This window comes from Thyridium curvatum, assembly GCF_004353045.1.
Source record: "Thyridium curvatum strain D216 chromosome Unknown NODE_61_length_262293_cov_79.419913, whole genome shotgun sequence".
NCBI lineage: Eukaryota > Fungi > Ascomycota > Sordariomycetes > Thyridiales > Thyridiaceae > Thyridium > Thyridium curvatum.
In genome coordinates, this window is record NW_022156816.1 from 74751 (window position 1) to 102210 (window position 27460).

The following is a 27460-nucleotide window of genomic DNA, read 5'->3' on the forward strand; positions in this document are numbered from 1 at the left end:
CTTCGACCCCTCTACTCCAAACCTTACTAACGTCGAACTTGCTGTCTAAGATAAGCCAACATCCAACACAGCTAGAGTGTTTAATAGAACTTTGGCCAATAAACCCTTAGAATCGTCTTTAACTACTAACCTTCGCTTTCCAGCCCTCTAAATGGCGTGCTATGGTATTGTTGGGTTTGTTCTATCTGGTTTGTAATACAGCCAAGAAAAGTGCTAATTTAAAACCTCCCTACTACAGGGTGTTGGAATCCGACCCCAAGCCGAAGCCCAAAGCCGAATATTCAGGAGGCTGGGAGCGCTGTACTTAGTCTGGGAAGGCCCTGGCCTTCACAACTCTCTCCTACTTTATTCTAATCAAGCAACCCATACCACCATTTCTGACACAGGGAAGGAAAACCTGCGGATGTGCGACACATTGAGTGCTATCTAGCACACTCTCCAACCTTGCTACTATCGATCCCAATATCCATACCCTCCACCGTAACTCGTCCTGGACGGCAGCTCTCCCCGCCATCCACTCCTGTAGTAAGCATCCGCAGGACCAGCAGTTTGCGGATGGAACCACTGCTCTGCCCAGTACGGTGGCCTAGAGTAATCCATCGAACGGTATGAGAGGTGGGGAGGGTTGGTTGACAGGGGTATATCCGGCCGATTTCCCCTCCAGTAGCTGACAGGACGACGGGGTGGCGGGCTATAGGTAGCATAACTGCCAGGATAGAAAGAGCGGTACTCGGGATATTCTCCTCTGTCGTCATCATATCCGTCGTACGGCCGTCTCGTGCCGTGATACGGCCGGAATGAAAGATTGCCATATGGGGGAGGTTCTGGTCGACCTTGTGGCGGCGGAGGTGGTCGACTCCTAGGCGTCTGGGCTGAAGGTTGATAATGTGTGTATTGATACTCCAGCGGGACTCGCCGTGAGGATTGGTCCCCACGTCGTCGTTCAGTCTTACTCGGCAGGTGACCAGATGAACGCGATCTCCTTGACTCGCTGCCGAGGCGAGGCTGCCCTTCCAATGAAGTCACGGCCTCTGTTGATGCGTTCGACTCGTCGGACTCGCTGCCGTCCTCGTGCCGTCCTCGCGCTGTCGGAGAACGACGGTTGTCGTCGGTCCGTCGCGCGGGCGGCTTACCCCTGTATTCCTCAAAGAGCTCCAGGATCCCCGCGTAGCCCGCGTTCATGGCCAAATCCCAGGCGGAGCGGCCGTGGTAAGGCTTGTGGCAGCTAAATCCCTTCCGTAACAGCGTCTTCAGGACCATGGGGTGAGGACCGAGCAGCTCCTTGTATTCCTGTGCCGTCGGGATCACTGGCGCTCCTTCTAGAGCCACGATCATGAGAGGCATGCTCTCTGCTTCCCTTGCGTCTTGGTAGTCCTCATTCTCTTCCTTCGGACTCGAACTTCGGAGGCGCATTTCCAGGTGCTGGTGGACGCCGCACACCGCCATCATGTGCGTGAAGGACGGGTTCGGCACCCGAATGAGAAAGAATGATGACCAGTGTTCATCCCCGAGAGACCCGTTACGATCCACGAATGTTGAGCTCCTCACAGGAGAGGTAGTGAGGAGTGTGACGGTCTTGTCCAGTTCATCAAGCAGGAGGACGATCTCCTTAACCTGCCTCTTCCTGTTCCTTGTATGGATATTGAGAGACATCTTGGCATACTTGATCGCCATCCAAACATGGAACCCCACTGCCCGTGCGGATAATGAATCTGACTCTAGGCTCTTGAGTTGTAGCAGGTGTGACTTGAGTAGAACAATGTGCGGGTCGAAAGGCTCTTCATTGGCAGATACCAACCAGGACCACATCTCAGAACTCTGTATGTAGTCCCGGACGCTTCTGTGGAGATATTGGATCTCTAGGTTTGCCATATGATGACCGGAAACTTCGCCGCTTTCGTCAGCTCGAGACCAGTCAAGGTCTGGCACGGGCTGGTCGTCATCGGCTTGGCCGTCATCAACTTGATATGTGACGGCCGAGGAAACGTCCAGGAGTCCACGGCATCGACTAGTCAACTTTCTCTTCATATTCTTGCACAGTGCCGACGTCTCTCCGAGAGGTATAGGCGCGACTGGCGCCTGCATGGCTCGATCGCCGTCCTCCAGGTCGGCCAGCGCGACGCGAAGGAGAGTGGGTGGTTCGTCGCAGGCCCTGACGATTTGAAAGAGCCGCGAGGCGTGGTCGAGGTACTTTTCGTCCAGGTTCTCCAGGATCTTCACGTAAAGGTCTTCGAGGTTCGGCGGGAGCTCGTCAAGCCGACTGTGGAGATCCCGAAGCCCGTCGCCGTTCGTCAGGCCCTCGAGCAGGGATTGGACGACGAGGTGCACCCAGAGGAAGACCCCCTCTGCTTTCTTGGCAATTGTCTCCAACAGCTCCCGTGCGCTCGAAGGATCTCGCACCTGGAACTCGGCGAACCCTTCGTTTGCGGCGAACTTGGACGTAATGTAGTACTCGATATCGGTTGCCGAAAGATCCTGGAGCATCAGGGCCGGCCGCCCCCTAAAAGCGTCCTCAAAGTTGTTCCAGGGACGGCTCGCGAGGCACATCTTCAGATTTTCGGCGTCCTCGGCAAGGTCTGTTATCAGCTCGATGAGCTGCGCCATGTTTCCGGAACACTCATCGAGGCCATCTATCATCACGAAGAACTTTTGCTCGGGGCAGAGCTCGATGATTAATTTCCTTAGCGCCTGAGCCACCTCCTCCAAGCTCCATGGGAAATCGTCCACGTCGAAGAGGGTGGCTGCCTCCCATCTCTCCGGCATGACCTCTTGAACAAGCGCTGGCAGTTGTCGGAGGCAGTCATGCAGCACAGTCTGTAGAAGACCCTCAACGGACATCTGCATGCGCGATCCACTGTTCCAGAAGTAGAATGCGGCGCGAATGACGTCGTTGTTGGGATCCCAAGTTCGCAATAGTTTGCTGGTCTCGGGGTGATGCCGAATATATTTCATAAGAGTTGACTTCCCCGAGCCAGGCTTGCCAGTGACCCAGTATATCTTCTTGCCGGAACCCTCCAGAAAGTCTTTGAAACTTGCCCAGGGTCTAGAGTCGGACTTAGGATCGCAGAAGATCCATTCGAAAGTTCGTTGATGCGCCTTGGATATGCGTCTCTCCCTATCTGTCATGTTCCTGAACGCTAGCTTATGCAGTATGCGTTCTCGAATTCGCCTCTCCTGAACTATGACTGCGTTGGGTGTCCACCCCTTCTCGTCCCTGACTTGGGTCAGGATGGTCATCCTCTGGAGCTCCCCTTGCCCCTGCTCATGAATCATTTGGATCAAGTCGCGCCTCCACTGCTCTCCATCCATAACTTGTCGGACGAAGCGGTCTCCTATTGGAATGCTGTTGCGCTGAAGCTGTTCGATCCTCTCGACCGACTCTCGCATCGAGGATTGCTCCCGGATTGACCTATCGGCCTCTTGTCTCAGAGAGCTCAGGACGCTTACCATAATCTGCTGTCGAAAACGATCGAGTCTGTTTTCCAGCGACTGCACCTTTCCTTCGCTCCAGGCCGCCCGAAGAGCGTGACGGAACGACCGCCATCTTGTCCTAGGGCCTTTCGATGCCAGACTGGCCAGGACATCCAGCAGCTCGCCTGCCACCGCTTGACAGCCCGTAGCAATCTTTTCCAAGTCCCTTTCGTTTGCCGTCAACTTCCGCCGCCCGTGCTGCTCTGCTAGCGAATGTGTGATCTCGTCACTGCTGTGGGAAAGAGAATCCGTGATGGTTCGCAGCTCGTCATGGTCGACGGCAAGACCGGTCGCGGATGAGTGTATTGCAATGCCTTTGGCGATGAGGCCGCTAGAGAACTCAACGAACTGAATGACAGCCGCTGCTACGGCTAGACCGTCCATGACGATGGTTTTGCATCCGGGTAGTGTTTCGATCTTGAGCAGGCAAAATCCCTGCAGGAAGTAGGTAAGGTGAAAGATTTTAAGGAGTACTTACCTAGAGACATCCTGTTCTTGACATCCTCATCTTCGACTGCAAGGCTCTCAGCTGGGCAGCCCCGGGAGGCGGGGTCCAGAGGCTGTGCATCATTCACCCCGCCCTTTGCTAGCTTCCTGCAAGTCCAGCCCAATCATGCTCGTAGAGTGAACATGCAAGGTGACACTGCCCCCAAAGCGAGACATACGAGCCAATAGGCCAGCTGGCTACTTTGGTACTTACCTTGGGAGATGCTATTGCTGGATTCAAGCCACAGCATATGGTGCTTCGAGGAATCAGCAAGATAGATCCAAGAGAGCCTTCGTAAGGATTTAGCTGAAGCCTTGTCAGGAACAAGTGAGAGCAAATGCGGATTGTCCCCGGGAGCCTGTAGCTTACACAGAAAGAGGCATTGCTGGAATCTAGTGCTGCCAATATCGTTTTTTTACTCGAGTTGGCGGCAAGGGACTCGAGCTACGGTGCTGAGATACATGCCACGATTCAAGACAACTCCGTCGATCACGCTGGTATTGTTGTTGGATTGGTATCGTCGGGCCTCATTTATCACATACTCAGTCCAACATGGCCCAGAAAACAACTCCAAGGATGAGACTGAAAATACGACGTCCTGCGCATCGCAAAAGTCGTCTTTTTTTCGTGTTGGCATGTGTCTTTGGATTGCTAACGAAGCCTGGAGAGCCTAAAACACCTGCAGCACCCATGCTGCGCTGTACCCGCCTTACGCTCACCTACTTAAACCCAATTTGGCGCTCAATGACGACGTTGGGGGCCGAAGCTGGCAAGCCTTGGCCAGATCAACAGGGGGTGTCCCGAATGTCCTTCCACATAGGATCGAATCCAGCACCCCAAACCCACTTCTTCTGACCATCGACGAACATGTAAGTAGAGTCATAGCACATCTGTGCAAGCTTAAGCCACGTGCCGCCCTTGACAGGTAGGAAATCAGTAGAAGCACTGCCGTTTTGATGGCCATTAGCAGCCTCCTGCTCGTATGGACGAGAAGCGTCCTCCCCGTTCTTGCAGGCCCTCACAAATTTTGCGACATGTCCATCGTCATGATGCTGGTTCACTACATGATATAGCTGATACCAGTCCATGCCCTTGCTCACAGTGGGCTCATAGTTGAGCAACCTCTCCGGCGTGATCTCCGGCGCAGCACTCGCGGCGTACCACACGAGGTCGAGGCGCATCTTGAACTCGACCAGACGAGCCTTGTCCTCGATCTTGATCCAGGGCTGCTGGTTCAGCACAGAAAGGAAGATCGAGGTGGTGACGTTGTGCATCATGAAGAAGTCGATCTTGGCCTCCTTGCCGGGCTTCTGGCAGCTACCGCAGGTCCAGGCGGCGCAGCTGATCATCTCGGCGATGGCGCGCTGGACGGCTTCTGGGGTGGGCTTAACCTGCACAGCCGCGGCGATGGGAAGGATCTCCTCCATAGCGCGGCCGAGAATGCCGTCACGGACCTTCCAAGGTCCATCAGGCAGTCTAGGAGCCGTGCGAATGGTCTCGTTGGCGCGAATGTCCTTGTAGAGCTGGGCGAGGGGCTTGGGCGCGATGCCGCCATTCTGAGCTAGCTCTTCGGCGCGGAAGAAGTACACGTCAATGTACATGGGATCGTGGCTAGCGGCCTAGTCGCCGTTCACAGATTAGTTACTACTCTGTCATAAGAAGAACACTGGACTTTTGACGAGATCATACATGTGCGAGACCTTCTGCGACGAGGCCGGGCAGCTCGAACTCGATGCCGAAACCCATATGAATTATGGGATGGAATAGTCCCTCAAAGATCTGGGTGAGGAGGAAGTCGGCCTCGGGGCTCCGGCTGAAGACATATTCGTTCACCACTGCCCTCCAGTCACCGTCCTTGGCGGCGATCTCCTTCTCGAAAAATGCCAAGAAGTTGGAGTACTCTTCGATGTTCTGCATATGCTCGCGGAACTTGACCGGATCACGCATCTCCTCGACAATCTGAGGATCAGCGGGATTCTTGGGGCGCTGGATGCCCTCGCCGTCATCATACGCCCGCCTGAGCTCCTTGGGGCCGCCGCCCATAGCGAGCGTCGTGAGAACGGCGTGCGGGATATGATTGTGGCCTGCAACATCGCGGAAGTACATGTGGAACTTCTCGTGATTCTGGTGCAGAAGACTGGCGACAGCCTCGCGTGAGCCCACCTGGTCAGGTTTGGCATCGAGGCGGCCCAGTCCCAGGTACTCGGAAGGCAGACGGAAGTCTTCGGGTGTGGAAACCGGCTGAACGATCTCAAGTCCAGGCATGGTGATCTGTCTGAACAAGTACACTGGTTATAGTTGCACACAACTTTTGCTATTCTTTCACTGAGATTTGAGATGAGCCATCACGTTATGCCTAGTGGTGCTCACCAACCCTGTCTTATCAGCTTTTCAAGCAAGCAGCCACACGTAACACAGCCCGGGACGCGGGCTTTTCGATGAATGAGGTGTGTGGTACAATCGGGCGTGTAATGGCCCGTATACTGGCTCCATTGACCCGAGACAGAGCCAAAGTAACAGCGCATTGCCTTTTGCTTCTGTCTTTCTCGTTCGAAGACACAATCACTTTGTCGACATAGTGTCGTAACCTTACCTTCGTCACCAAGCTTCTGATTTTCATCACAATCCTTACCAGCGAACAGAGAACTGAAGGCGTTATTCTCATCCTGTCTTTGGAGAAAATGGCAGTGAACGGCAGATCTTATGCTGTCCTCGGCGCAACGGGCAATTGCGGAACGGCCCTGATCGAGAACCTGTTGAACAGACCGGATACGATCGTTCATGCGTACTGCCGCAGCAAGGCCAAACTTTTCTCTAAGCTACCCGAGATCCGGGAAAATAAGCATGTACGTGTTTTTGAGGGAGGAATTCACGATGCCGATCTCCTTAGATCGTGCGTTCGTGACTGCCAGGCGGTTTTCTTGGTCGTCTCAACGAACGACAACCTTCCCGACTGTCGGCTGGGACAGGATACTGCCTCCATCTTGGTGGATGTCCTGCGGAGTTTGAGGGCCGAAGAAAAGAATAGAAAAATGCCCAGGGTCCTCCTCCTTTCTTCAGCTACGCTTGACGAAGGATTCTCCCGCCATCAGCCGGCCCTTCTCCACCACATCCTGATACGCTCAGCATCTCACGTCTACAAGGACCTGGTGGAAGCAGAGAAACTCCTGAGAGCGAATGAAGACTGGCTCACATCGATCTTCATTAAGCCGGGCGCCCTGTCGGTGGATATCCAGCGAGGACATGCCCTGAGCCTGACCGATGAGGACGGACCACTCTCATATCTGGATCTGGCGGCTGGAATGATTGAAGCAGCTGATGATGAAGAGGGACGATATGACTTGAAGAATGTCAGTGTGGTGAACATCAATGGCAGAGCCAGATTCCCGCCTGGCACGCCCTTGTGTGTTGTGATGGGTCTGTTGCGGCACTATTTTCCATTTCTTCACCCGTACCTACCGTTGGCAACTGGGCCTAGATGAAAAGGGGAGAATGAGGTAGCGTAGTTCATAGTTATCATTGTTATTCTTTGTGTTGGTATATTGCAGTTGCAATTGATGAAGAGACTTATTTGCATTGTTCTATTCTCAGAGCCACGAGTTTCCGATCGCGTATTGGCTATGATATGCCACTGAGAGACCTGCCTCAGAGCCAGAGTGTTACCTTGCCTTTACCCCGATTTACGTAGCGTGCAGCTTTGACCCCGAAATGTTCCGATGGCCGATCGGAACGTCAATCGTCCTCCCGCTTGTTCTGGACAGCTTGACGGGGTATTCAGTACGACGTAAAAGGTTTGTCTCCCTCGACACTTTCAAGCAATCACGTATTGTGTTCGACTTTTGTTACTCACTTGAAACCCGACTCGAAGCCACCAAAATGACTCAATCGATAGCTCGGACACAAGCGGCCACGCTTGACAAGTTCATCAAGGGCTGGGCCGATTGGACAATCGACAGCTTCATTGCTACCTGGTCGGATGATTGCACGCAGCAAAACCTACCGTTCAGCAGCAACTCTCCGATCAAGGACCGTGCCCATGTTAAGCGGCTGTTTCCCGTTCTGATATCTATTCTGACAAACTTCGAGGTAAGCGATCCACTGACCGCGCCGACCAGCCTTGTTCTAAACATCTCCAGCTTACCGTGCACAATGTTGTCCACGACGTGGCGGGAAGCAAGGCCGCAATCTACGCACTCACAAAGGCCGACTCTCCGTGGGGGCCCTATCGCAATGAGCATGCTCTTTTCTTATGGTTTGATGAAACTGGCACGAAAGTGAAGAAGATCGAGGAACTCTTTGACACGGTCGTGATGCAGGAATTCCTTCCTAAGATCCATCAATACACTGAGGAGCATATGAAGAAGGTGGCTAATGGGCAGGCCTGAGACGATGGAATAAGTAGAGTCATAGCGAGGAGAAATCAATAAAATTTTACCCCATCGTTCTTCTGTCTGTGTGAGACATGTGGGATCACTAGCCTTCAGAAGTACTGGTCAAGGCGCATCGGGACAGAAGGAGCTACGGCACCAATTGAGGCCGTAATATCCACAGAACAATGCATGCAGCAAGCAATCATCTTGTCTTTCAAAACAAGGAATGTTACGTAACTGCGCTGACTGGACCAGATAGTCTCGGATGGTCAAACATTCTTGTGTAACGAGAGCACTGCAGATCGCGGTCAGGAGTAGCTATCGGAAACTTGGCGAACTTCGGGAACGCCATGCAGACGGCGTGTAGACTCGCATGAATGCTCATTGGGCATCGATAACCACCCGCCGGACTTCGGAACATAGACTCCCTAATGTTGAATGCGGCGCGTCCTCAGCCAGGTGGACGTATATCTACCTGTACCTGCGCGAAAGCTGGGTGTCAGCAGGATCCCTCTCACCTGCATGCTTCTTGCAATCTGCACTTTGAGGAACTCACACCAGGTAGTCAGTGCCTGCTTCGATCTCAAACATGGACTCGAATCAGACATCCACCAAGCTCCTGACAGCAGCGGAGATGGAAAGATTCCAGTCACCGCTGTTTCTTGGGGCGACTGCCATCATGACAGGGGTCATCACTTTTCTCATGTACCTATCCCAGAAGCCGTCTGTTCACTACAAGTCTCCCCGCTTTACAAAGAATGTGCTCCCTATACTGGGATCCATGGGTTTCATCCTTCACCCTTGGTAAGTTCATGATAGTTTAACTTCTCGAGTCGGCCGCCCGGACTTACCAGTCTCTACAGGGGATTTTGGCAAGCGTGCTCCGAAGAAGCCAAGAAGGCGACTGGCAATTTCAGCTTCTGGGTAGGCAAAAAGCACCTTGTCGGCATCACGAGCTCGGCCTCGCGCAAGATGTTCTATGAGCACCCGACCCTGGACCTGGTAAGCGGAGGTGCACTCCTGCCCTTCGGAGTGCACTTCTGGCCTCCAGTTCACGAAATCTTCAGGGCAGGCTATGCCAGGGGAATCAACAACACATACTTCCTCCGCCGTCTTGTGGACTTCCAGTCCACGAAGCACCTGGCCATGAACCTTCCTCGCCTTCGAGACGATGCCCGCAAGGGTCTAGAAGATCTCATGGTGGACAATCCTCGGGCTGTCATGAGCCCACCCTCGATCTGGCCGACCATTCTCAGACAAAACAATCGGGTGCTGGTATCAGACCAGGTTGTAGACGACCCTAAGCTCGGCCCACGCGTTCTCAACGCTGGAGACATCCTCGCCCACTGCTACAGTCCTTTCAATGTGCACCTTCCATGGCTGCCCTCTCCATCGTGGATGAAGCGCCATTATGCCAGGTGGACACTGGAGAGAACAATTGCAGGCCTGATCAACCAGCGCACAAAGCCTGGGGGCCCCCGATACCAAGACGCCCTGCAGTCCATGATCGACAACGGCGACAGACACGACTGGATCGTCGAGTACTGCACGAGCATCATCTTCATCGGCAGCGCAAACGCTGGCGTCATTGGGGCACAGATGCTGAACATCATGGCTATGTATCCTGAGTGGCAGGAGCGGATCTTCCAGGAGGTCAAGGCGACTGTCGAGGCGCACTCCAAGGACAAGACGTCGCCGTTGGTGGACAGACTCAGCGCTCTGCCCCTGGAAGTGTGGGAGTCGGGCTTCCAGTCTCTCTATCTGTGCCTCCAGGAGTGCATGCGCATGTGGGGTTCGTTCAATGCGTCACGCTTGAACATATCGACCGACCCCATCCACATTCCTGGCACCGATGAAGTCGTTCCCGGCAACACGTACGTCGTCTACAACACTACCCAATGCAACTACAACGAAGACTTGTATCCCAGTCCATTCAAGTTTGACCCGGAGCGGCATATGGAGGGGCGTGAGGAGTTCAAGAAAGAGCAATACGGATGTAAGTGAAGTTCTATTTGCATGCATCAACTACTTGACGGCAAACACTAACAGTTTTCACACAAGATGTTGGATGGGGCCAAGGTAAGCACCCATGCGCAGGCAAGCGCTGGGCCAAATTGCAGCAAGCAATCCTAGTTGCCTATGCTTTGGCATTGTACAAGTGGAAAAGGTGCGACGAGAACGGAAAGCCTGATATCACCTCGCAGCATTACAAGGATCTTGACTCTAGGGAGCCATTCAATTTGCCCCCATCATATTGCAAACTTGAACCCCGGGAGAACTTCTAGATTGGTATCATTCGAAAATTAGTTGCTTTAGCAGAGGGAAGGGATATATAATGAGAAGCTAGTCACGGATAGGCAACCGTACTTTTGATTGCAATGAACTCCTTTCCATTCATCGCCACTGGCTACTGAATCGAGTTTGAACGACACTTTGGTAGCTTGGGTTGCCACTTTCTACGAATATGTAAATTACATAGAACATTCAGCCCAATGGAGGATCTTGAACACTGTGGACCAAATGCATCTAGCCCAGACCCTCCTCACAGACTTCATTTGGGAAACATCTATCTTTGCTACTAGCGACGAGTGGCAAGTATGATCTTAGCGGGAAAGTATCCCTGAACACGTCTGCCGCTTCCAACAAGCTGATCGAGCTCTCTGTACAAATCGACGAAGGCATCAGGGAACTGGGAGACAAAAGGAAACGATGCAAAATGCTCTTTGAGCCCAGCCAGATCCGTCTCGAAATCCCACCCAGCCTCATCAACATGCTCCTCGATGTCATCCGGGTTGGTGTAATTCGGCTCCACGTCTCGATGTGCCTCCTCCGGTGGCAGCATGCCTTGTATGCCGCCGTCCCTCATGTTGAGATTGATCCTTCGGACCCCAGGCTCGAACAGGTCTGAGGTCAGAGGTGCGACATTGTAGGCGCCCTGTGTCCTCGACATGATTCGAATCGTCTGATCTGGGTCATCGGCGATTTTGAGTAGCTCACGTCCACCTTGATGGCTGATGCGAGACCAAAGATCCTGGAGGCGGGGATCCTTGAATCGGGCTGGGCCAAACAACGCAGCAGCAAATGTGCCTCCGGATCGCAGTTGTCGGGCAAAGGCATCTATAGCTGCTTTCTGGGGCTCTGCGAAATGCATGACATTCGTCGCAAAAACCATGTCGACGCTTACGGGAGGAATATCGTCGGCATCTTGCAGGCTGGCAACACGGAAGCTGAAACCGTCGCTGTCTTTGAGGCGCATGCGGGCGAGCTTGATGTTGTCGGGTACAATGTCAGAGACAATGACGTGATCGAAATTGGAGCGTAGCCGCTGCGCGTACGGGCCTACGCCAGCACCGACATCGTGAACAGTGTCGTAGTAGCCTCCCTTGGCTTCGTGGTAGTCAATGATGCGGTCGAAAAAGCTGTCAGGTGCACAGGGCCGACCTTTGAGGTATGTTTCCCAGAACCTATCGTCCTGGGCAAAGAATTTTCGATTGGAATTCATGGTAAAACTTGTCTTTCAGAAGTAGTCACGAAACGGTCATCTTGGTGGCTACTCAAACCAGCAGTTGATCATCTCTTTGCTGTCCCTTTCTATCCTCTATCCCATGGAAGAACCCGTCCCAGTCAAACCCCATGAGCTACATGTTTTAAAGCCAGAGCAAGGATTAGGCCATTGTACGACGCAAGCCTATTGGCAACCACGAGCTTCCCGACATCGTCAGACACCGAATCGACAACCTGCAGAAGCTCAGTCATCTCCATCTCCCCCTCGTTGGCCAGCTGCAGCATGGCTAGGTCCCGGGCGCGGGCCGCGGCCTCGACACGGGGGTTGGGCAGGCTGCCGGGCTCGGGAAGAACCCGGGTGGTTAGCACTAGGATCATGCCCCCACTAGCCCTCAGGGGGCCAAGATGGCGGTACAATTCAGCTCGGGCCAAATCGCCCACAGCGGGCAGGTGCAGGATGTAGACCGCGGCGCCTATCACGGGCTGGGGCATGCCAGTCTCCCGAAAGGTCACAGTTATGCGGGCGCTTGCGGTAACATCCGTGGTGGCCTGGGCGGCCAGGAGCTCGGACTCCGAGGCATTATCCCTGTCGTCATCCCGAATCATAGCCAGGGTGTCGGTGTTGTTGATCTGCACGAAGAAGTGCAGGTTCGGAAATGTCTTGGCCAGGCTGCGTGCCATCGAACTTGACTGGGCCCCGACCTGTTGCCGACACGATCATGGTCAGCCACACGAGAACGAGAACGGCGGAGGAACGCCATTGGGACTGATTGGGACCGGGTGTGGACTTACCTCGACAATGCATGCATCGCCAAGGCTCAGCCAGTTCAATCGAGAAAAGGTCTCGACCAATTCTTTCTCCGAATGCAAGCTTGCGGCATGATCCAGATAGGCCCTCCACTGCCGGCCCAGCTTGGAGTGCCCCTCACAGGCCGTACGAAACGGTCTTTGCGGGCTGAACGCCACATCGTAGGCAGTAGTGTTGGTGCCTCTGCCGGCGCTAGTCAACCTGGTTGCGTCAGCCATCCGCAGGGCGGACGGGATGGCTGAGGCCGCGATGAAGATCGTAGCGTCGCAGAGCGGCTGGCTCGCCAGGAACCGAGCCGACATGGCTGTATGTGAGACATAGTGCGACTTGGGCTCCTGGAGAAACCCAGAGCTGGCTGTGAAACGAATCACCCGGTGGAGTTGAACATCCGGGACGCCAGTCAGTTCTGCCAAGTCCCCGATAGGTAGACTTCCTTCGGGAGGGATGCATGCCAAGATTTGGAATTCAGCAAGCCATTTGAGACACGCAAGAAATTCTACCTATTAGATGACAAGTTAGTGTCGCTGAATACAATTGGTAGTGAGCTCAAGTCACTGGGGCGCTACCTACCTGAGTAGTCAGCGACGAAAGTAAGTAATCCGGCTCGTCAAGGAGGGTTCTGATGCCGTCAAGAATCGCATATATGACTGCCCTATCTTTCGTGATATCAGGCGGGGATGTGCCTACTGGAGAGTCCAGAGAGTGTAGACGTGTACTCAGAACCTTGACAGCCTCAGCAAGGTGCTGGCTGTAGGTCTCCAGCTGGCCTAGCGTATGTGTGTCCATTGCAGGATGCAGTCAGGCCCAAATTCCTAGGGGCATGTACACTTGGGATGAAAGGGTGGAAGGATCAGCCTTACAGTCTTAAGCATGCGCGCAGATTATATCATCATTACTCTATTCATCCGCTTTGGCTCGAGCTTCTGGCTGAAATGACGAGCAGCAAAGCAGATGTGTGCTCTGGCATTTCTTTCCTAGTCACAACATTGAGTCGGGGCACCGTGCAGAGCTGGCTCGTATCGGGTCACTAGCTAGCGGAAATGGGGTGGGCAACTCGCAGCAAGGCGTGTGACACAAAGCAGATCTATCGCCTAGTCAGGATTAGAACTGATCCTCGAAGAGCAGGTGGCTTGCGCGGTTTGACCGATCAACGGTCCGGTCCGTGTGAGAGACATCTAAATATTGGGAGACAAAGACAAGGTGCAGGTCTGGAAGAGCCTCAATATGCGTCGGAAATGCACTTTCTTCTAGTAGTTACCAGGCACGGAGGTACGATAAAACTGAATTCTAATACGGGACCTTTCATTCCAAAGCTGATGATTGAGAGAAGACGATTGAGTGTGACAAATACTGAGTATACTAGACCGAGCTCCTCCAAGTTGAAAGAGAAAATAGAACATCAGAGCGCGGCTCACATGTCTGACTTTTGACAACAGACAATGGACGAAATTTCCTTTCCAGAGCAGACAGTCCTTGACCATGGCGCTGAGATCACCTTTGTGACTGGCCGACATAGGCACGTCGAGTGTCACCAACACGGACTTGGTTGAGCAAGACCAGCGGTGGCTGGTAAGCCACCCAAGCTTAGCCTGGCCCAAAGAGCTTGTTTCTTGATAAGATAGGGATTGTCTTGTGTTTGTGACAAGCTCATTTACTATGTAGCGGACTCCGAGATGGGGGACAGGTGCGGAACATCCCTCATCGATAATCACACCTGCAGGTGGCGGCGTCTATCGGTGGGGCGCGATATCTGTCCTACCGTGGAAAGCTCCGGTCATGTTGATGAGATGAAGTTGAGTAGATGAGGAGGACCAGTCAGCGCTATGACTTGTCGGCTTTGAGTGCTCGATAATCTCTTGCATGCAGAAGATGGGCTGGACCCCCACACAAATGATTGGCTTCCTCTGAGGCCGTATTGGCCAGGTTCTGATGTGCATGAGAACTGACGTTTGCAGCAGCCTCTTCAGCGTTTCCATTGATATAGAGGGAAACCAAAGGCACAGGAGCTTTATGCCCGTTCCGGACTGTAGTGAAACCTCTCCTGGCCGTGTGACATTGGTGGCGCATCCAAGCCGAGGCACCCAGAGATTAGTCAAGTGTTCTTAAAGGAACTATAGGTACAAGTACCCTGAGTAGAGTTGCTGATGTGTGAACTTTACTTCAGTTGCGAATGACTCAACAAGGGTCCTAGTCGAGGAAATATTGCCGAGACCTCGAGACACATACAAATCATGTCATCGGTTACCAGCAAGCTCCGTGACTCCTGCAACGCCTGTGCAACTTCGAAAATCAAGTGCCCAAAAGAGAGGCCATCTTGTTCACGATGCGAGATTCGAGGCGTCAAATGCCACTACTCCTTCACCAAGCGGCCGGGGAGAAAGCCAGAGAATGGTGCGAGCCGTCGTCCGTCGAGCGACATCATCACAGTCGGCGATAATAACCCAAAGAATATCGATTCCAGCACTGACAGCGACCGCGATGGAGCTCATTCAGTGCAAGGAGACAAGCAAAATCATCGGCGCGCGAGACAACCTTCAGTTGGGGCTCTGTTCTGGGCTCAGAGCCCTACACCATCAACAACACTACCTGGCAACGCACCTACTACGATAAACACTTCAAGCGTCAGCGAGTACTTTGCTCTAACAAGCGCCACGGGGTCGACTGCTGTGGGCTCTCCTCGGACAGGTAATACGCCAGGCCCAGCAGACACGTCCGACATTTTCTCAATGCTTGGCGACATCAATGCCTTCCCTGATTTCGACGGGTTCGATCCCAAGCTTGACAAGTTGCTTGAGTCAGATATTGAATCTGTATTTTCCATGCCATTGCCGGACCCTACAAGCAACATTCAGCAACCAGAGAGCGACATCATATCACTCCTGATCCCCAGCAGTTGCAACGATTTCAATATTGGTTTAGTGGACGCCCCAACAATCGGGGAAACGGGAGCATTGAATGCGTCCTCGGTAGCTTCCACTTTATCGTCCTCCTTGCTGTCATGGTCGGCTCCAGTCCTTTCAACATCGTCCACAATATCCTCATCATCATCGTCTCCATCATCGAAGCCTTCCCACCCCATCATCATTGGGGAGAATGCAACCTCTGGGACTTTGGCACGAACACTTGACATCTTGAAAAGTCTATCATCCTTACAGAGTTCTCGAACCTCCAGCTACTCTGATCTGACCACGGCGTCTGATGCAGACACTTTCGCAAGAGTTGTGCTGGAAGAGAACCAGAAGAGCATCAATGCCGTTTCCACCATCCTTTCTTCCTCCGCTTGCGGGGAGGACAGCTTTCTCCTTGTGGTCCTGTCCATGATAGTGCTTAAAATCCTGGAGAGATGCGACGCCGCGGCACACATTCAGCACGAGGACGAGACAGGAAGGGGTTGGAGTTCGCAGCTCAAAAGTAGCGCCATCTCGCGAAACATGAATCAAACACACCAAAGATCGTTGAGCGGTCCTTCCACGGGCTCATCTCGCTACGATGCCGATTCACGGGAAAACTCGGTTGCCAAGCTTGTGCTTGGTGAGCTACACCGTGTGCAAAGGCTTGTAAATGAGCTATCCAAGGAGATCAAGAAACAGCGTGAAGGAGATGGTGAAGACCAGATTATGAGGGATATTGAGAAGGGCCCGAGGGCATTGGTCACGGCTAACACATTGGCACAACTCGAGACCGACATGCGGAAGAGCTTGAGGGCTTTATCTTCCGAGATTATTGACCGACTCCGACACCGTTGATGTAGATACGGGAAGCCGCATTTTGTGCCTGGCATATACATGGTAGACATTAAAGAAGATGATCACTAGAGGCTGGCATATTTTAGAACCTTATCTAGGATAGAGACTAGACTTCTCATAGATACATCGGCTCACCATTGAGATTTCAATTGCAAGTCGTTTCTGCGCCTAATGATTTGTGCAATCCAATGCACTGCCTTCTGAACAACACAAATCGCCTCCTTGAACAATGCCACACATTCAGATTGTTGCAAAAGTGAGTTCTAGGTACGTCTGAGTATCGAAATTGGGTATTGTCATAAACTAAACTATTTGCAGAAGATCTATTGTTCAACCCTTTCGACCTCCTTTCCATCTCTGACAAACTCCTCTACCCAACCAATAGTCATCCTGACCAATTTTGATTACCACGCTGCTAATTGCATCTGATGAGAGATGGGTACAACTTACATGCTCCGCTTGGTGTCAGCGAACTTCTCATGATCCCGTGTGAGGTGCTCCTGATACCATGGATCCTGCTTCATGCGCTTGTAGTCATCGACGCGTTCGAATACCACCTGGCTAAAGCAATCAAAGTCTGCAATATTGATCATTTGCGGGTCAATAATCTGGCTCATCATAGCACGTGTGGCGCTTTGGTTGTGAATCTTTGACACCAAGAATTAACACATTGGACACCTTTAGAAGGGTTGATGTTTGTCCAAATTACCTGGGTCCACCTCTTTATGCCATACTTGACCATCAGGCCCTTGGTCATCGGGGCCGAGACGTTCACCATGTGGTTACGATAATCTTCCTCTGACATGCCTGGTTTGCGATAGCCCAGAATGGTGAGACACAGAAAGCGCTGCATGCTCCCCGAACCCTGTTGGGTCGCTGCTTGATCAATGTTTGAAGCCATATTGGAGGTGATCAGAGGTCCAGCTAGCCACGATAACGATTCCGGTGAAAGATCTGTGACGTCTAAACGGGTGAAATGCTTGTGTGCAAGTTGTGAATATGTCGGACTGATGTATTCAACCCGCGTAGTGTTTTAGATCTCCCGATCAGATCTCGGGATGTTGTGTGACTTATATCTAAGTTTCTTCCATGACCTGGAGGCAAGCTGAGTCTTCCCTAAAATCAAGCCTTGATGTATGCACACCATGACGATGAAGTATGAGCCAAAGATCGGCGTGCCGGCCATGGCTGTCGCCTCGGGGGCCTTTTTGTCAGGTACGTCAGGTACTTTCTCTCCCGCCTCGTGGATCCGAGACACCAACGTGATACAGGCGCCATGATGAGCCTATCGGTATTCTCAATCCCCGTTATGCTGGGTACGAATGCCGACGCGGGACACACAGCTCAACAGTGGGCTCTCCTGTACCACTATGGGCGCATGTACATGCCTGCCCTCTGTATCGCCACCTGCGGTTTCTATTGTGCCGCGATTCTCGGCACGAAAAGCGCCAGTCGAAAGTACATCATGGCAATTGTGACGACCGTCGGAATGATTCCTTTTACGTGGCTCGCCATGTCGCCGACCAACACCTTGCTCTTCGGGCTGGACGAGTCATCGAGGGCTGGATCGATTGTCGAGCAGAGACTTGTTAGCGGACTTGCGGTGAGGTGGGCTTGGCTGCACGTTACACGGTCGATTTTCCCCCTTGTCGGTGCATTTCTAGGTTTCACAGGCCTTTTGCAGGAGTTGGCTGGTTGATGGGCTATGACAAATTCTCCGACCGCCGGCCTGAAGAGCCCCGAGCTCTGCTCGCTGAGCACATCTCTCTTGACGAAGGTGCTTATCAAGCGAATCACCCTATCATAAATCACCCGGGTCCCGATAATATTCGGCATTCGGTGCTCGGTGTTTTGTGCTCTGGGATAAACCGAAGTAACATAGCGTGACTCATGATAAGCGTTTTACTGCTAATTGGACACATGAACATGACTGGTAACGAGACGTCTGTGAACATTCATTGGCCCGATGTCATTCATTGTTGAGAGTTCCAAACTGTTTGTGTACTCCTAGCTACGGCCCTGATTAGCCGCCCATCACAAGCCTTGTAATACAAGATTCTGTTGCGCGCTGAATATCAAGTTTGATTTTGAAGGACTTCTGGCTCTTGCTGCGGGACCTAGTTTCGATAATACTGATGTTTCAGGTTGGAAGACAAGGCAGTAGAGCTTAGGAGGGATCATACATTGGTTGGGTCTGGCAAAGATGCAACATGAAATAAATCTATTCACTATGTAGGCAGTAGCATGAAGAGGAATTTTAGAGACTGTGATCAAGACTGGAACCCCAACAAAAAACCCTTTCGAGTGTGCTTCGACCAATGAAATAATTCGGTAAGAAGAAAGCATCCAGAGCAAGACGACACATGATCAACTGTAATACTCCACCAACCAAGCCCGTAGATCACCCACAGTTGGGTACTCCAAGAACAGACTCCCGCTGACCGTCACTCCGAGCTGATCACGGAACTTCTCAGCAATGACCAGGCTCATGAGACTGTCAACACCGAGGTTGGCAAAGCTGGCTTCATCTTGAAGCTCACTGATATCGATAGCTGCCTCTGCCGCCACGAGCGCCATGGCTTTAGCCGCTGTACTGTCCGTATCAGCGGCGACATCCGGTGTGGCCTCGACGGCCTGTACCACGGCCGGCTCCGCCTTCTGCTGCTCCTTAGGCTCGGCCGAGACCGGCTTTGCAGCAGGTTTATCGGCGCTGGATGCGACCGGGACGGGTTTGACTGGCTGTGCGGCCTTTCGTACAGGGGCTGGAGCCTCATGCTTCACCGAACCCTCGTCGGGGGCCGAGAAGAAGCGATTCAGCAGCAGGCGTGGATACCGGCGGAACTTGATCGCTCCGACCATGCCGATAATGACACCATCCTGCATGATGTAGACATCGCCCAAGTAGACGCTGGGATCCTCGACAGTCGGGATCATCTTGACGTAGGACCTGTACTGCTTGCCCGCAACGAGCGGCTTGGCGAAGCGCATGGAACCCCAGCCCGGGGTGACGCAGAAGTTGTTCTTGGTATCGTTGGCGTCCGAAACGTTCATGACGAATCCTGCGAGATGGGCCACGCTGTCGATGAAGTACGGTGGCACTGTCCAGGTGCCTCCTTTCTCAGTCGTGAGAGTGACATCGGCGAAAGCCTCCAGCCCATGTATGACGACTGACTGCATCCCACGATACTTGTTGGCATAGTCGACCAAGTTGTTGGCAAAGAGAAGGTAAGACATGTTGTGAGACAGTCGGTTGGCAATACCCGTCGCGGCCAGGCGTTCGAGCTCCTCGATCCGGCCTTGGATTAGATGCGTTGCGGGAACCCAGCTATTAAGCCAGTCATCCGAGTCGCCGTAGTAAAGATCGGCACTAGCGAAAGGCTCGTCGACTTCTCCTTTGGCAGAGACGTTGTGCCACTGGAGGTGCGCCGTTGCGGAAGCGATGTCCTCGATAGTAGCAGAAACTTGAATGAGCTGCGGCGAATCGGTATTCTTCTTGGCCACCAGACCTTTGAGGACTTCAAGGTTGGCGATGTTCATGTGGATGTCCTTTGACTTCGGACGCAGTTTCTTCATGAGATACTCGCCAAGCGTATAAGCGATGTCGGCATGAATAGACTAAAGGGTCATAATTAGTATTCGAGAACATTGAGCAGATAACCTGGATAGGTTTGACCTACCGAAGTCACCACACCACATCCATTCATCTTGTGTCTGTATGCATATTGACATTAATGACAGTTCTTGCTAATAATAACTGGGTTGGACAGGACTTACCCATATGCGGCCGCAAGGAAATCAGACTCCATCAAATCGGACTGCATAACAACCCGACCTGAAGATGCAGTGAAGGTTTCCTCAATCACCTGTTGAACAGTAGACGTTCTGATACTGGAGGGTGGCTTGCCGGCACCCGCAGCCGGAGCTTGAAGAGCCTTCTCTTCGTCGTAGAAAGTATTGCCTTTCGTAAGGGCCCAGTCTCCGATGTACTGCATCCAGTACGTCTTGGCGTTCCAGGCATAGGTCGGCAAGTCCAGGAGGCGGAGATGGCCAGCAAACGGACGATGGAACTCGTTCCAGTTCAAGTCAAGGCCTGCACTGTAAAGGAGTGCCATGCTGTGTGAAAGCGTCTGCCAGTTGTCCTCGCCCCTGCGTAGCGAGGGTATTGTGAGACTGACAGCCGACAGAGTGGACTTGGCAAAGTTGACACAGACTGGGTGAGGACCGATTTCGATCCACACCATAGTCTCGTCGATAGTGTGCATCTTCTCCGCTGTAGTGAGAGCTGACAAGAAGTTGACCGTCTCCCGCGTGCCTCTCCGCAAGTAGTTGGCATTGACGGTCTTCTCATCGAAGACGACCTTGCCGAGAAGAGGCGAGATAATGGGCAGATTGGGTGGCTGGAATAATGCGCCCGAGGTGGCAGCCTCTTCAAATTCGTCGAGGATAGGATCAGTCTGAGACGAGTGGAAGGCAAATGCGACATCGAGAACCGAGCACTTATGGCCGGCACCCTGGAGCACCTCGGCCAAAGCGTTGACCTCCTCCAGGGTACCGCTAAGCACGGTGTCTTTCGGTCCATTGATGCAGGCGATTTCATAAGGTAGATCGGTAATGCTCTCCTGCACTTGTGCAAGGGATGCTCGCACAGCAAGCATCTTGTGGGTTCCGACTTGGCACTTCTGTTCGAGAAGAGTTGCTCTACGTCCCACAAGGAAGATGGCGTCGCTTGCCGACAAGACCCCAGCAACATGAAGCGCAGCGTATTCTCCCAAGCTGTGGCCGACGACGACATCTGGCTTGATTCCCAGCGACTCCCAGTACTTCGCCAAGGCGATCTCGCTACAGACCAGGGCGAGCTGGGTAGCCGTTGGCCGATGCACATGAGTCTGGGCATGGCTGCCGTCAAGCACGGGAATGAAAGATGGGAACCCCTGTCTTTGTGCGAGAGCATCAAGATGCACCAGCTGGGAACGGAAGAATGGCGAATCGCGGAACAGCTCTAGGTTCATCGACGGGAAAGAGGCGCCCTGGCCAGTAAAGGCGAATACAATCGGGGGTGCACCCGTTGCGGAGATAGGCTTGTGTGATTCCACCGACTTGAGATAGGAGTTGAGCTGCTTGTTCAACTGGCCAGCATCGGAAACGACCACGGCCACTCGATGGTTATGGTGGTGGCGCCTTGCTGTAGTCGTGTAAGCGAGATCGGACAGCGACACATCTGGGTTGGCTTCGACATAGGATATCAGACGCTCCAAGTTGCCCTTGAGAGATATTTTGCCCTTTGCAGAGACGATGACCAAGTGCGATGGCCGGGGATCCACTTCCGTGACCGGCTCGCGCAGGGGGGCTTCCTCGAGAAGAATGCTGGTATTGCCGCCTGCAGCACTGAAGTTGTTCACCACTGCAATGCGCTTCTTCTCTGCAACCCGTGGCCATGCTGTCTTCTCGAAGGGAATGCGCAGATTCCTCTTGTCGAGATCTTTGGGGAAGGCCGGATTGATCTGATTCTTGATGCCAACGTGTCGAGGAATGGTCTCGTTCTCGAGCATCAGCAGCACCTTCATCAAGGCCGTCGGACCGGCGACGGCCTCACCGTGACCCACGTTGGCCTTGACGGCACCGATATACAAGGGGTTCTTGGAGCTGCGGCGTCTAGCCAAGGGTGCAAAGACGTCTGTGACTGACTGGATCTCTTGCATGTCGCCCGCCTGTGTGCCAGTCCCGTGCATCTCCACTGTAAGAGTGTTTGTCAGCAAATGATTCGCGTTTCAAGAAGGACAACTAAGTTTGCTCACCAAATCCAACATCAAGAGGATCAACACCTGCTTGGTTGCATATCTGACTGGTTAGATACGACTGTGCACCGGCATGGGGGTGGGTGATGGAGACTGCCTCGGCAGAATGGTTTGTCCCTGCACCTAGGATGACGCCCAGAATGTTGTCATTGTCCGCTTCTGCGTCCTCAAGTCGCTTGAGGACAAAAGAAACAACACCATCAGCACGGCAGTACCCATCTGCCTCGGCATCCCAAGTCTTGCACGCGTTGGGAGTCTTGGACAAGAAATGTCCATTGCTGAGCCCAGCAAAGGCATCGGAGTTTGTCAGGACGTTCATGCCTCCTGCGACAATTGTGTCCGCTTCTCCATTCCATAGGGTCGTGCATGCCACCTTTTACAAACTGTTAGCAAGAATATGTGCATACAGCTCAGTAGTGCTACTCACTTGAATGGCTGCCAGCCCTGATGAACAAGCTGTGTCCACATCGTAGCTTGGGCCGGAGAATTTGAAGAAATAGTTGATACGGCCTGGACCAAAGGCTCGGCATCCACCCGTGATGAAGTATGTGCTGATCTCCTGAGCTGTGTTGACTTCTCGGTAATCGTCACTCGCTTGTCCATAGGATGTGCCAACTCGGTGCGGGTTGCTGGCCGCACTTCTATTAGGCACGAAGCCGGCTCGTTCGAGAGCCTCGTAAGCCGTCACTAGTGCCAGTCTCTGCATCGGGTCGGTCTGGATGGCTTCGCGCGGAGACATATTGAAGAACGGAGCATCGAAAAGACCGGGCTCGTCAATGAAACAGCCGTAAGGAGTCCAGCTGGTGTTCATTCGCTTGCAGTTCGGATCATAATGCGAGTCCACATCAAATCGGTCCGCTGGGATCTTCATATGGACATCTAAGCCTTTGTCGAGGATATCCCAGAACTTCCGGGTATCAGTAGCCCCGCCGGGCATTCTGCACGACATGCCAACAATCGCAATCTTGGCTTTGGCCGTTCCACTGGGCCCCATGGGAATGGATGGTGGCTTGATGATCCACTTGAGTAGATCTTTGCTCGACATTTTCAAATCTGGAAGATCAGATTCAATAGCTGTCATAAGCTCTTGAGCAGGTAACGACGTTCGGAACAGTTGGATCTCGGATTCGATGGCGGTAGTCTTCCTCGCCTTCTGAATGATGCCCTTGACTGCGACATCCCAGTGAATAGGCCGTGTCAAAACCTCTTCGAGAACGTCATGAAAGAGCTCCTTGGCTGACTTTGCACCATACGGCTGGCCTGTACTAGTAGAGATGACTGGTATCTGCGGAGTGAACTTGGCATCGACTACATCCATCGACCGGATGTTGATGATGCTGGCAAAGTGTTCCTCGCCGTAGACATGTCTCGCGTGACACAATCCAGCATAGACAGGTAGAGCAACCTTGTCAAGTAATCAGAGCGAGATCTCAGGATGTAGAGGTCTTTTAGTGTACATACAGATTTGCGGTCGCGGAAAAAGTCCGACATGAGGAACAGTCGCTTCAAACCTGCCGGGGGGCCACTAACAGTGACCGAGGTCCGACTGAGCGCGCTAATAAAGAGTTTCGCTGGCTCTGGTGTGTTCTAGAAAGGGTTGAAAGCTGTTAGCTTAGGAAGCCTCTTAGTAGAAAGGCTCATAGTGTATTACCTTTGTTGCGTTGTATGAATTGAGCTCATGTTGGACCTCATCCACATCCACATCGGGCACAACGTAGGCCCAGCTATCGCCAGGTCCACCATCGGTCGAAGTTGGGCGGGATTGCAAGTTTTGAGAGACCTCATCAACGAGCACTCCAAGACGAAAAGCGATTCTGACGACCTCGGCGCCAATCAAAGGCAGATCTGCCAAGGATGGTGCGAGGGACAGCGCAACCGAGGTCAGAAGGCCAGTACCTAGGCCTGAAAGACACGCATCGATATGGTGAAAGTCGAACTCGCTGTCAGAGCCGCTCTCGCAAGATCTGTAAATGTTAGTTTGTTGGCTAGTCAAGGCTAGGGTAGAGCAGAGCAGCCTTACCCTATCAAAGCCGCAATTTGAAGGGAACTGAGGAGGACCCCGTCGATGGAGCCACCGAGAGGCCCATGTCGAAGCGTCGGGTGATTGATCAAGTTGAAAATAGTGTCGAATGGGGGCATAAGACTTTTGAGAGCAGCAGGCAGCAGCCTGACCTCTTCATGAACGGCCAAAGTCGCCTCGAAGATAAATCGTTCAAGCGTAGGATAGAGCCTGTCCTTGCTATGAAGATGGAGGCGCCGGAGCAGATCCCTGAGGTCATCAGGTAGCTCGTTGCTGAAGTACACTACCTTCATCTTGCCGGACTCGACGAAAGACTCTGAAGTCCTGGATGATGGCACGTCGGACTTCTCAGGAGCTCGAGGTTCAACCCACTCCATGATGCTTGAGATGCAGACTCAGAAGATCACAGGCAAACAGGAAGCAGGAGACACCGCATATCTAGGGAATATAGCAATTCCAGTCCATAGTATGAAACAGAGGCGTGCTTATCACACGGGTAAGACAGACCTGGTTTGTGTCACTTAAGGGGTCAATATTCGCCTGATAACTGCGGCATCGGAAAACTAAATTCCCCGTAAATAACTACTGACAATGTCCCAGCCGACAATGCATGGAGTCGGGTAATATTTAGTCAGCAAGAATTATTTTCCTATCTTTTTGTCCGGGTTCGGTCCGTTGGCTTCGGCGAATGAGTTCGGTGTCATTGGGTGAGGGCAGCTGAGCTTTTAGAAGATTCATATTCCTTACAGTCCTCCCCGATAGTGTGATCTTTGTGACATACTCTCCCACATCATCAAACTCAGAGCCTTCATGACAGCATTCTTCCATCATGGCTCCTGGTAAGGGCGGCTATAAGCAGATCAATAAAGCACTCGACATACGTGCTTTTGAAGATTACTTGGACGGACAACAGTCTGTCCTGCCTTTTCTTGAAGATGTGGAACAGATCAGCCCTCGGGTGATTCGTATTCTGGGCCAGAACCCGGGAAAGGTATGCTCAACGCCACGGAAACTTCATATGTTAAGGCTGGCTAGTACTAACAACAATAGTTCACCTTGCAGGGAACGAACACCTACATCGTCGGCACAGGACAGGAGCGACTCATCATCGACACTGGGCAAGGAATCCCAGACTGGGCTGATCTCGTCTCAGATGTTCTCCTTACCGAGAAATTCTCCTTGGGTCGTGTCCTCCTCACCCACTGGCATGGTGATCACACAGGCGGTGTTCCCGACCTTATCCGGATGTATCCAGCCTTGACAACAGAGATTTACAAGCATACTCCGAGCAAGTCTCAACAGCCGATTGTGGATGGGCAAATCTTCAAGGTCGAAGGCGCGACAATCCGGGCTGTCCATGCCCCAGGGCACTCACATGACCACATGTGCTTTGTTCTGGAGGAGGAAGAAGCCATGTTCACAGGTGACAACATCTTGGGACATGGAACCGCTGCAGTAGAGCACCTCAGTACCTGGATGGGGACTCTGCGCCTCATCCAGTCACACAACTGCAAGAAGGGCTATCCAGCCCACGGCGTTGTCATCGAGGACCTCCCGGCCAAGATTGAGGGTGAGCTGACCCAGAAGGTCCGGCGTGAGAGGCGGATATGCAAGACTCTCGAACAGATCAAGCAGGAGGAAAAGGCCGCTGGAGGCCGTGGCAAGGGCAGCGTCACCGTCAAGCAATTGGTGGCGACCATGCACGGTAACCTCGACGAAGTGATTCGGCAAAGAGCACTTGAACCGTTCACAGAAGAGGTACTGCGGAAGTTGGCTGAGGATGGCAACGTGGCATTCGAGATTCGGGGTGGGGTCAAAAAGTGGTTTACCGTGGAAGCAGTTGAGGTGCAAGCTTAGTGTACACGGCGGCTTCTTTCTGTAAATTGTGGCGTTCGGCGGAGTTGGTCGACGATTAGGGTCGGACTCCGGGTGCATGTTTGTTGAGTCCTGAGATTGAACATCGATATTCTATATGCAATTGCAATTCTAGTAGCCAACAATACCTATGCTCCAAGATCTGATGTTTCCTATGAGCCGGGAATAAAGCCTCCAATGTTAATAAACAAATCTAGATCTTTCTCAGTCGCGTTGAAGTGAAGTCCATATTACAGAAACGATCACGCATGTGCAAAAGGACGTTCACTGGGATAGCCTATTTGTGTCACATTGTCTTGAAATAACAGATGCTTGGCAACGGCTCGCCTAGACAATGAAACATAATCATAATACCCCAAAGCCCTTAGACCTGTAAGTCCACTGCGAGACACGTCTCGGCGATTTCTTTGATGCAAGCCAAGCAGATGTAAGCTGGTTTCCAGCCAGGCTGACGGCTAATCTTCTTGAAATATCTTATCGTAGTCGTGCTCAGCCCAACGAATGTCAGGCGTAAGCCCGGCGAATTTCCAAATCCCGTCAACCTTACGATATCTCACAGTGGCCTTGCCATGAGCGTGACCTTTGTAGAGAACCTCGGTCAAATCATCGTCTTTATACTTTTGGTGAGCGACACGCATCTGATGCAAGCCCGTTATCTCGTCCTCGGCCTCGGAGATCCATTTGCCGGCCCCAATGAAGTGCTGTGTCTTGATGCGCGCATTGCCGAGGAACCTGGGGCTCGATGCCATCTGTACAAATTCTTCAGCCGGCATGGCCTCCCAAAGCATACCCATCACATCGCGGTAGTCAATCTGGACAATCACCTGCCGGTCAGTCATGCCGTACAAGCGTTGGACTGGCTTAGCTGGCCATGATTACGCACGTATAGAGTTGGAGCCACGCATTTTCCCAGCCGAGACCAGTCCTTCGTGTCGAAGCTCTCAGCCCACTCGAAGACAGCAGCTTGACAGCCTAAGACATCTGTCGCTATCTCTCTCAGCAAATTCCGTCATTGTTTCCACCTGACCGCTAGAGAGTAAATACTGGACTGACCTTCGCACCGTGGCACAGTGGATCCCATAATGATATGACTTTGAAATGGTTAGGTGGTAGAAAGTTCGATGTTGGTGCTGGGGCAGGTCAGTGATTGCATCTCGGAATGCTGATTACTCTAAAGTTTGGAAACATGCTGGGGTTCTCTGTTCTCGAACTGCACGCGCGGGCGAATTGGCCCGGGTTTGCCCCGAAAGCATCGGGCACCGATTCCGGCTTCATCCCGGCACCGAAGGTAATACGCCGTGTGCAATCTTGTGCAATCTTTCATCTTGCACAGCTGTAGAAATTGACCACTGTTATTGATTGATCATCGACAAAATCACTACCA

At 52.6% G+C, this 27460-nt stretch overlaps 12 protein-coding genes across 12 annotated transcripts; 5 read left to right on the forward strand and 7 right to left on the reverse strand.

The window, feature by feature from the left end:
- Positions 1 to 450: 450 nt before the first annotated feature.
- On the reverse strand, positions 451 to 3855 carry E0L32_008889 (uncharacterized protein; the record flags this gene model as incomplete). The annotated part of the gene is made up of 1 exon (XM_031143794.1): positions 451 to 3855. The coding sequence occupies one exon, from the start codon at positions 3853 to 3855 to the stop codon at positions 451 to 453; it is 3405 nt and encodes a 1134-aa protein (XP_030991578.1).
- An 888-nt stretch (positions 3856 to 4743) lies between these two features.
- E0L32_008890 (uncharacterized protein) lies at positions 4744 to 6223 on the reverse strand (the record flags this gene model as incomplete). Its single annotated transcript, XM_031143795.1, has 2 exons — positions 4744 to 5577; positions 5648 to 6223. The coding sequence occupies 2 exons, from the start codon at positions 6221 to 6223 to the stop codon at positions 4744 to 4746; spliced, it is 1410 nt and encodes a 469-aa protein (XP_030991579.1).
- Positions 6224 to 6639: 416 nt separating this feature from the next.
- On the forward strand, positions 6640 to 8343 carry E0L32_008891 (uncharacterized protein; the record flags this gene model as incomplete). Its single annotated transcript, XM_031143796.1, has 3 exons — positions 6640 to 7375; positions 7851 to 8044; positions 8095 to 8343. The coding sequence occupies 3 exons, from the start codon at positions 6640 to 6642 to the stop codon at positions 8341 to 8343; spliced, it is 1179 nt and encodes a 392-aa protein (XP_030991580.1).
- Positions 8344 to 8917: 574 nt separating this feature from the next.
- E0L32_008892 (uncharacterized protein) lies at positions 8918 to 10613 on the forward strand (the record flags this gene model as incomplete). The annotated part of the gene is made up of 3 exons (XM_031143797.1): positions 8918 to 9132; positions 9192 to 10324; positions 10378 to 10613. 3 exons carry the CDS (start codon positions 8918 to 8920, stop codon positions 10611 to 10613), a joined length of 1584 nt encoding a protein of 527 aa, XP_030991581.1.
- Positions 10614 to 10906: 293 nt separating this feature from the next.
- Positions 10907 to 11830, reverse strand: E0L32_008893 (uncharacterized protein; the record flags this gene model as incomplete). Its single annotated transcript, XM_031143798.1, has 1 exon — positions 10907 to 11830. One exon carries the CDS (start codon positions 11828 to 11830, stop codon positions 10907 to 10909), a length of 924 nt encoding a protein of 307 aa, XP_030991582.1.
- A 122-nt stretch (positions 11831 to 11952) lies between these two features.
- On the reverse strand, positions 11953 to 13426 carry E0L32_008894 (uncharacterized protein; the record flags this gene model as incomplete). Its single annotated transcript, XM_031143799.1, has 3 exons — positions 11953 to 12534; positions 12625 to 13140; positions 13211 to 13426. The coding sequence occupies 3 exons, from the start codon at positions 13424 to 13426 to the stop codon at positions 11953 to 11955; spliced, it is 1314 nt and encodes a 437-aa protein (XP_030991583.1).
- A 1445-nt stretch (positions 13427 to 14871) lies between these two features.
- Positions 14872 to 16386, forward strand: E0L32_008895 (uncharacterized protein; the record flags this gene model as incomplete). The annotated part of the gene is made up of 1 exon (XM_031143800.1): positions 14872 to 16386. The coding sequence occupies one exon, from the start codon at positions 14872 to 14874 to the stop codon at positions 16384 to 16386; it is 1515 nt and encodes a 504-aa protein (XP_030991584.1).
- Positions 16387 to 16709: 323 nt separating this feature from the next.
- Positions 16710 to 17287, reverse strand: E0L32_008896 (uncharacterized protein; the record flags this gene model as incomplete). The annotated part of the gene is made up of 3 exons (XM_031143801.1): positions 16710 to 16776; positions 16837 to 17033; positions 17096 to 17287. 3 exons carry the CDS (start codon positions 17285 to 17287, stop codon positions 16710 to 16712), a joined length of 456 nt encoding a protein of 151 aa, XP_030991585.1.
- A 244-nt stretch (positions 17288 to 17531) lies between these two features.
- Positions 17532 to 18085, forward strand: E0L32_008897 (uncharacterized protein; the record flags this gene model as incomplete). Its single annotated transcript, XM_031143803.1, has 2 exons — positions 17532 to 17601; positions 17658 to 18085. The coding sequence occupies 2 exons, from the start codon at positions 17532 to 17534 to the stop codon at positions 18083 to 18085; spliced, it is 498 nt and encodes a 165-aa protein (XP_030991586.1).
- Positions 18086 to 18753: 668 nt separating this feature from the next.
- On the reverse strand, positions 18754 to 24578 carry E0L32_008898 (uncharacterized protein; the record flags this gene model as incomplete). Its single annotated transcript, XM_031143804.1, has 8 exons — positions 18754 to 20001; positions 20064 to 20097; positions 20161 to 22120; positions 22182 to 22554; positions 22609 to 23586; positions 23643 to 23768; positions 23833 to 24145; positions 24202 to 24578. The coding sequence occupies 8 exons, from the start codon at positions 24576 to 24578 to the stop codon at positions 18754 to 18756; spliced, it is 5409 nt and encodes a 1802-aa protein (XP_030991587.1).
- Positions 24579 to 25030: 452 nt separating this feature from the next.
- E0L32_008899 (uncharacterized protein) lies at positions 25031 to 26058 on the forward strand (the record flags this gene model as incomplete). The annotated part of the gene is made up of 2 exons (XM_031143805.1): positions 25031 to 25192; positions 25252 to 26058. The coding sequence occupies 2 exons, from the start codon at positions 25031 to 25033 to the stop codon at positions 26056 to 26058; spliced, it is 969 nt and encodes a 322-aa protein (XP_030991588.1).
- A 473-nt stretch (positions 26059 to 26531) lies between these two features.
- On the reverse strand, positions 26532 to 27157 carry E0L32_008900 (uncharacterized protein; the record flags this gene model as incomplete). Its single annotated transcript, XM_031143806.1, has 3 exons — positions 26532 to 26900; positions 26960 to 27048; positions 27130 to 27157. The coding sequence occupies 3 exons, from the start codon at positions 27155 to 27157 to the stop codon at positions 26532 to 26534; spliced, it is 486 nt and encodes a 161-aa protein (XP_030991589.1).
- Positions 27158 to 27460: the final 303 nt, after the last annotated feature.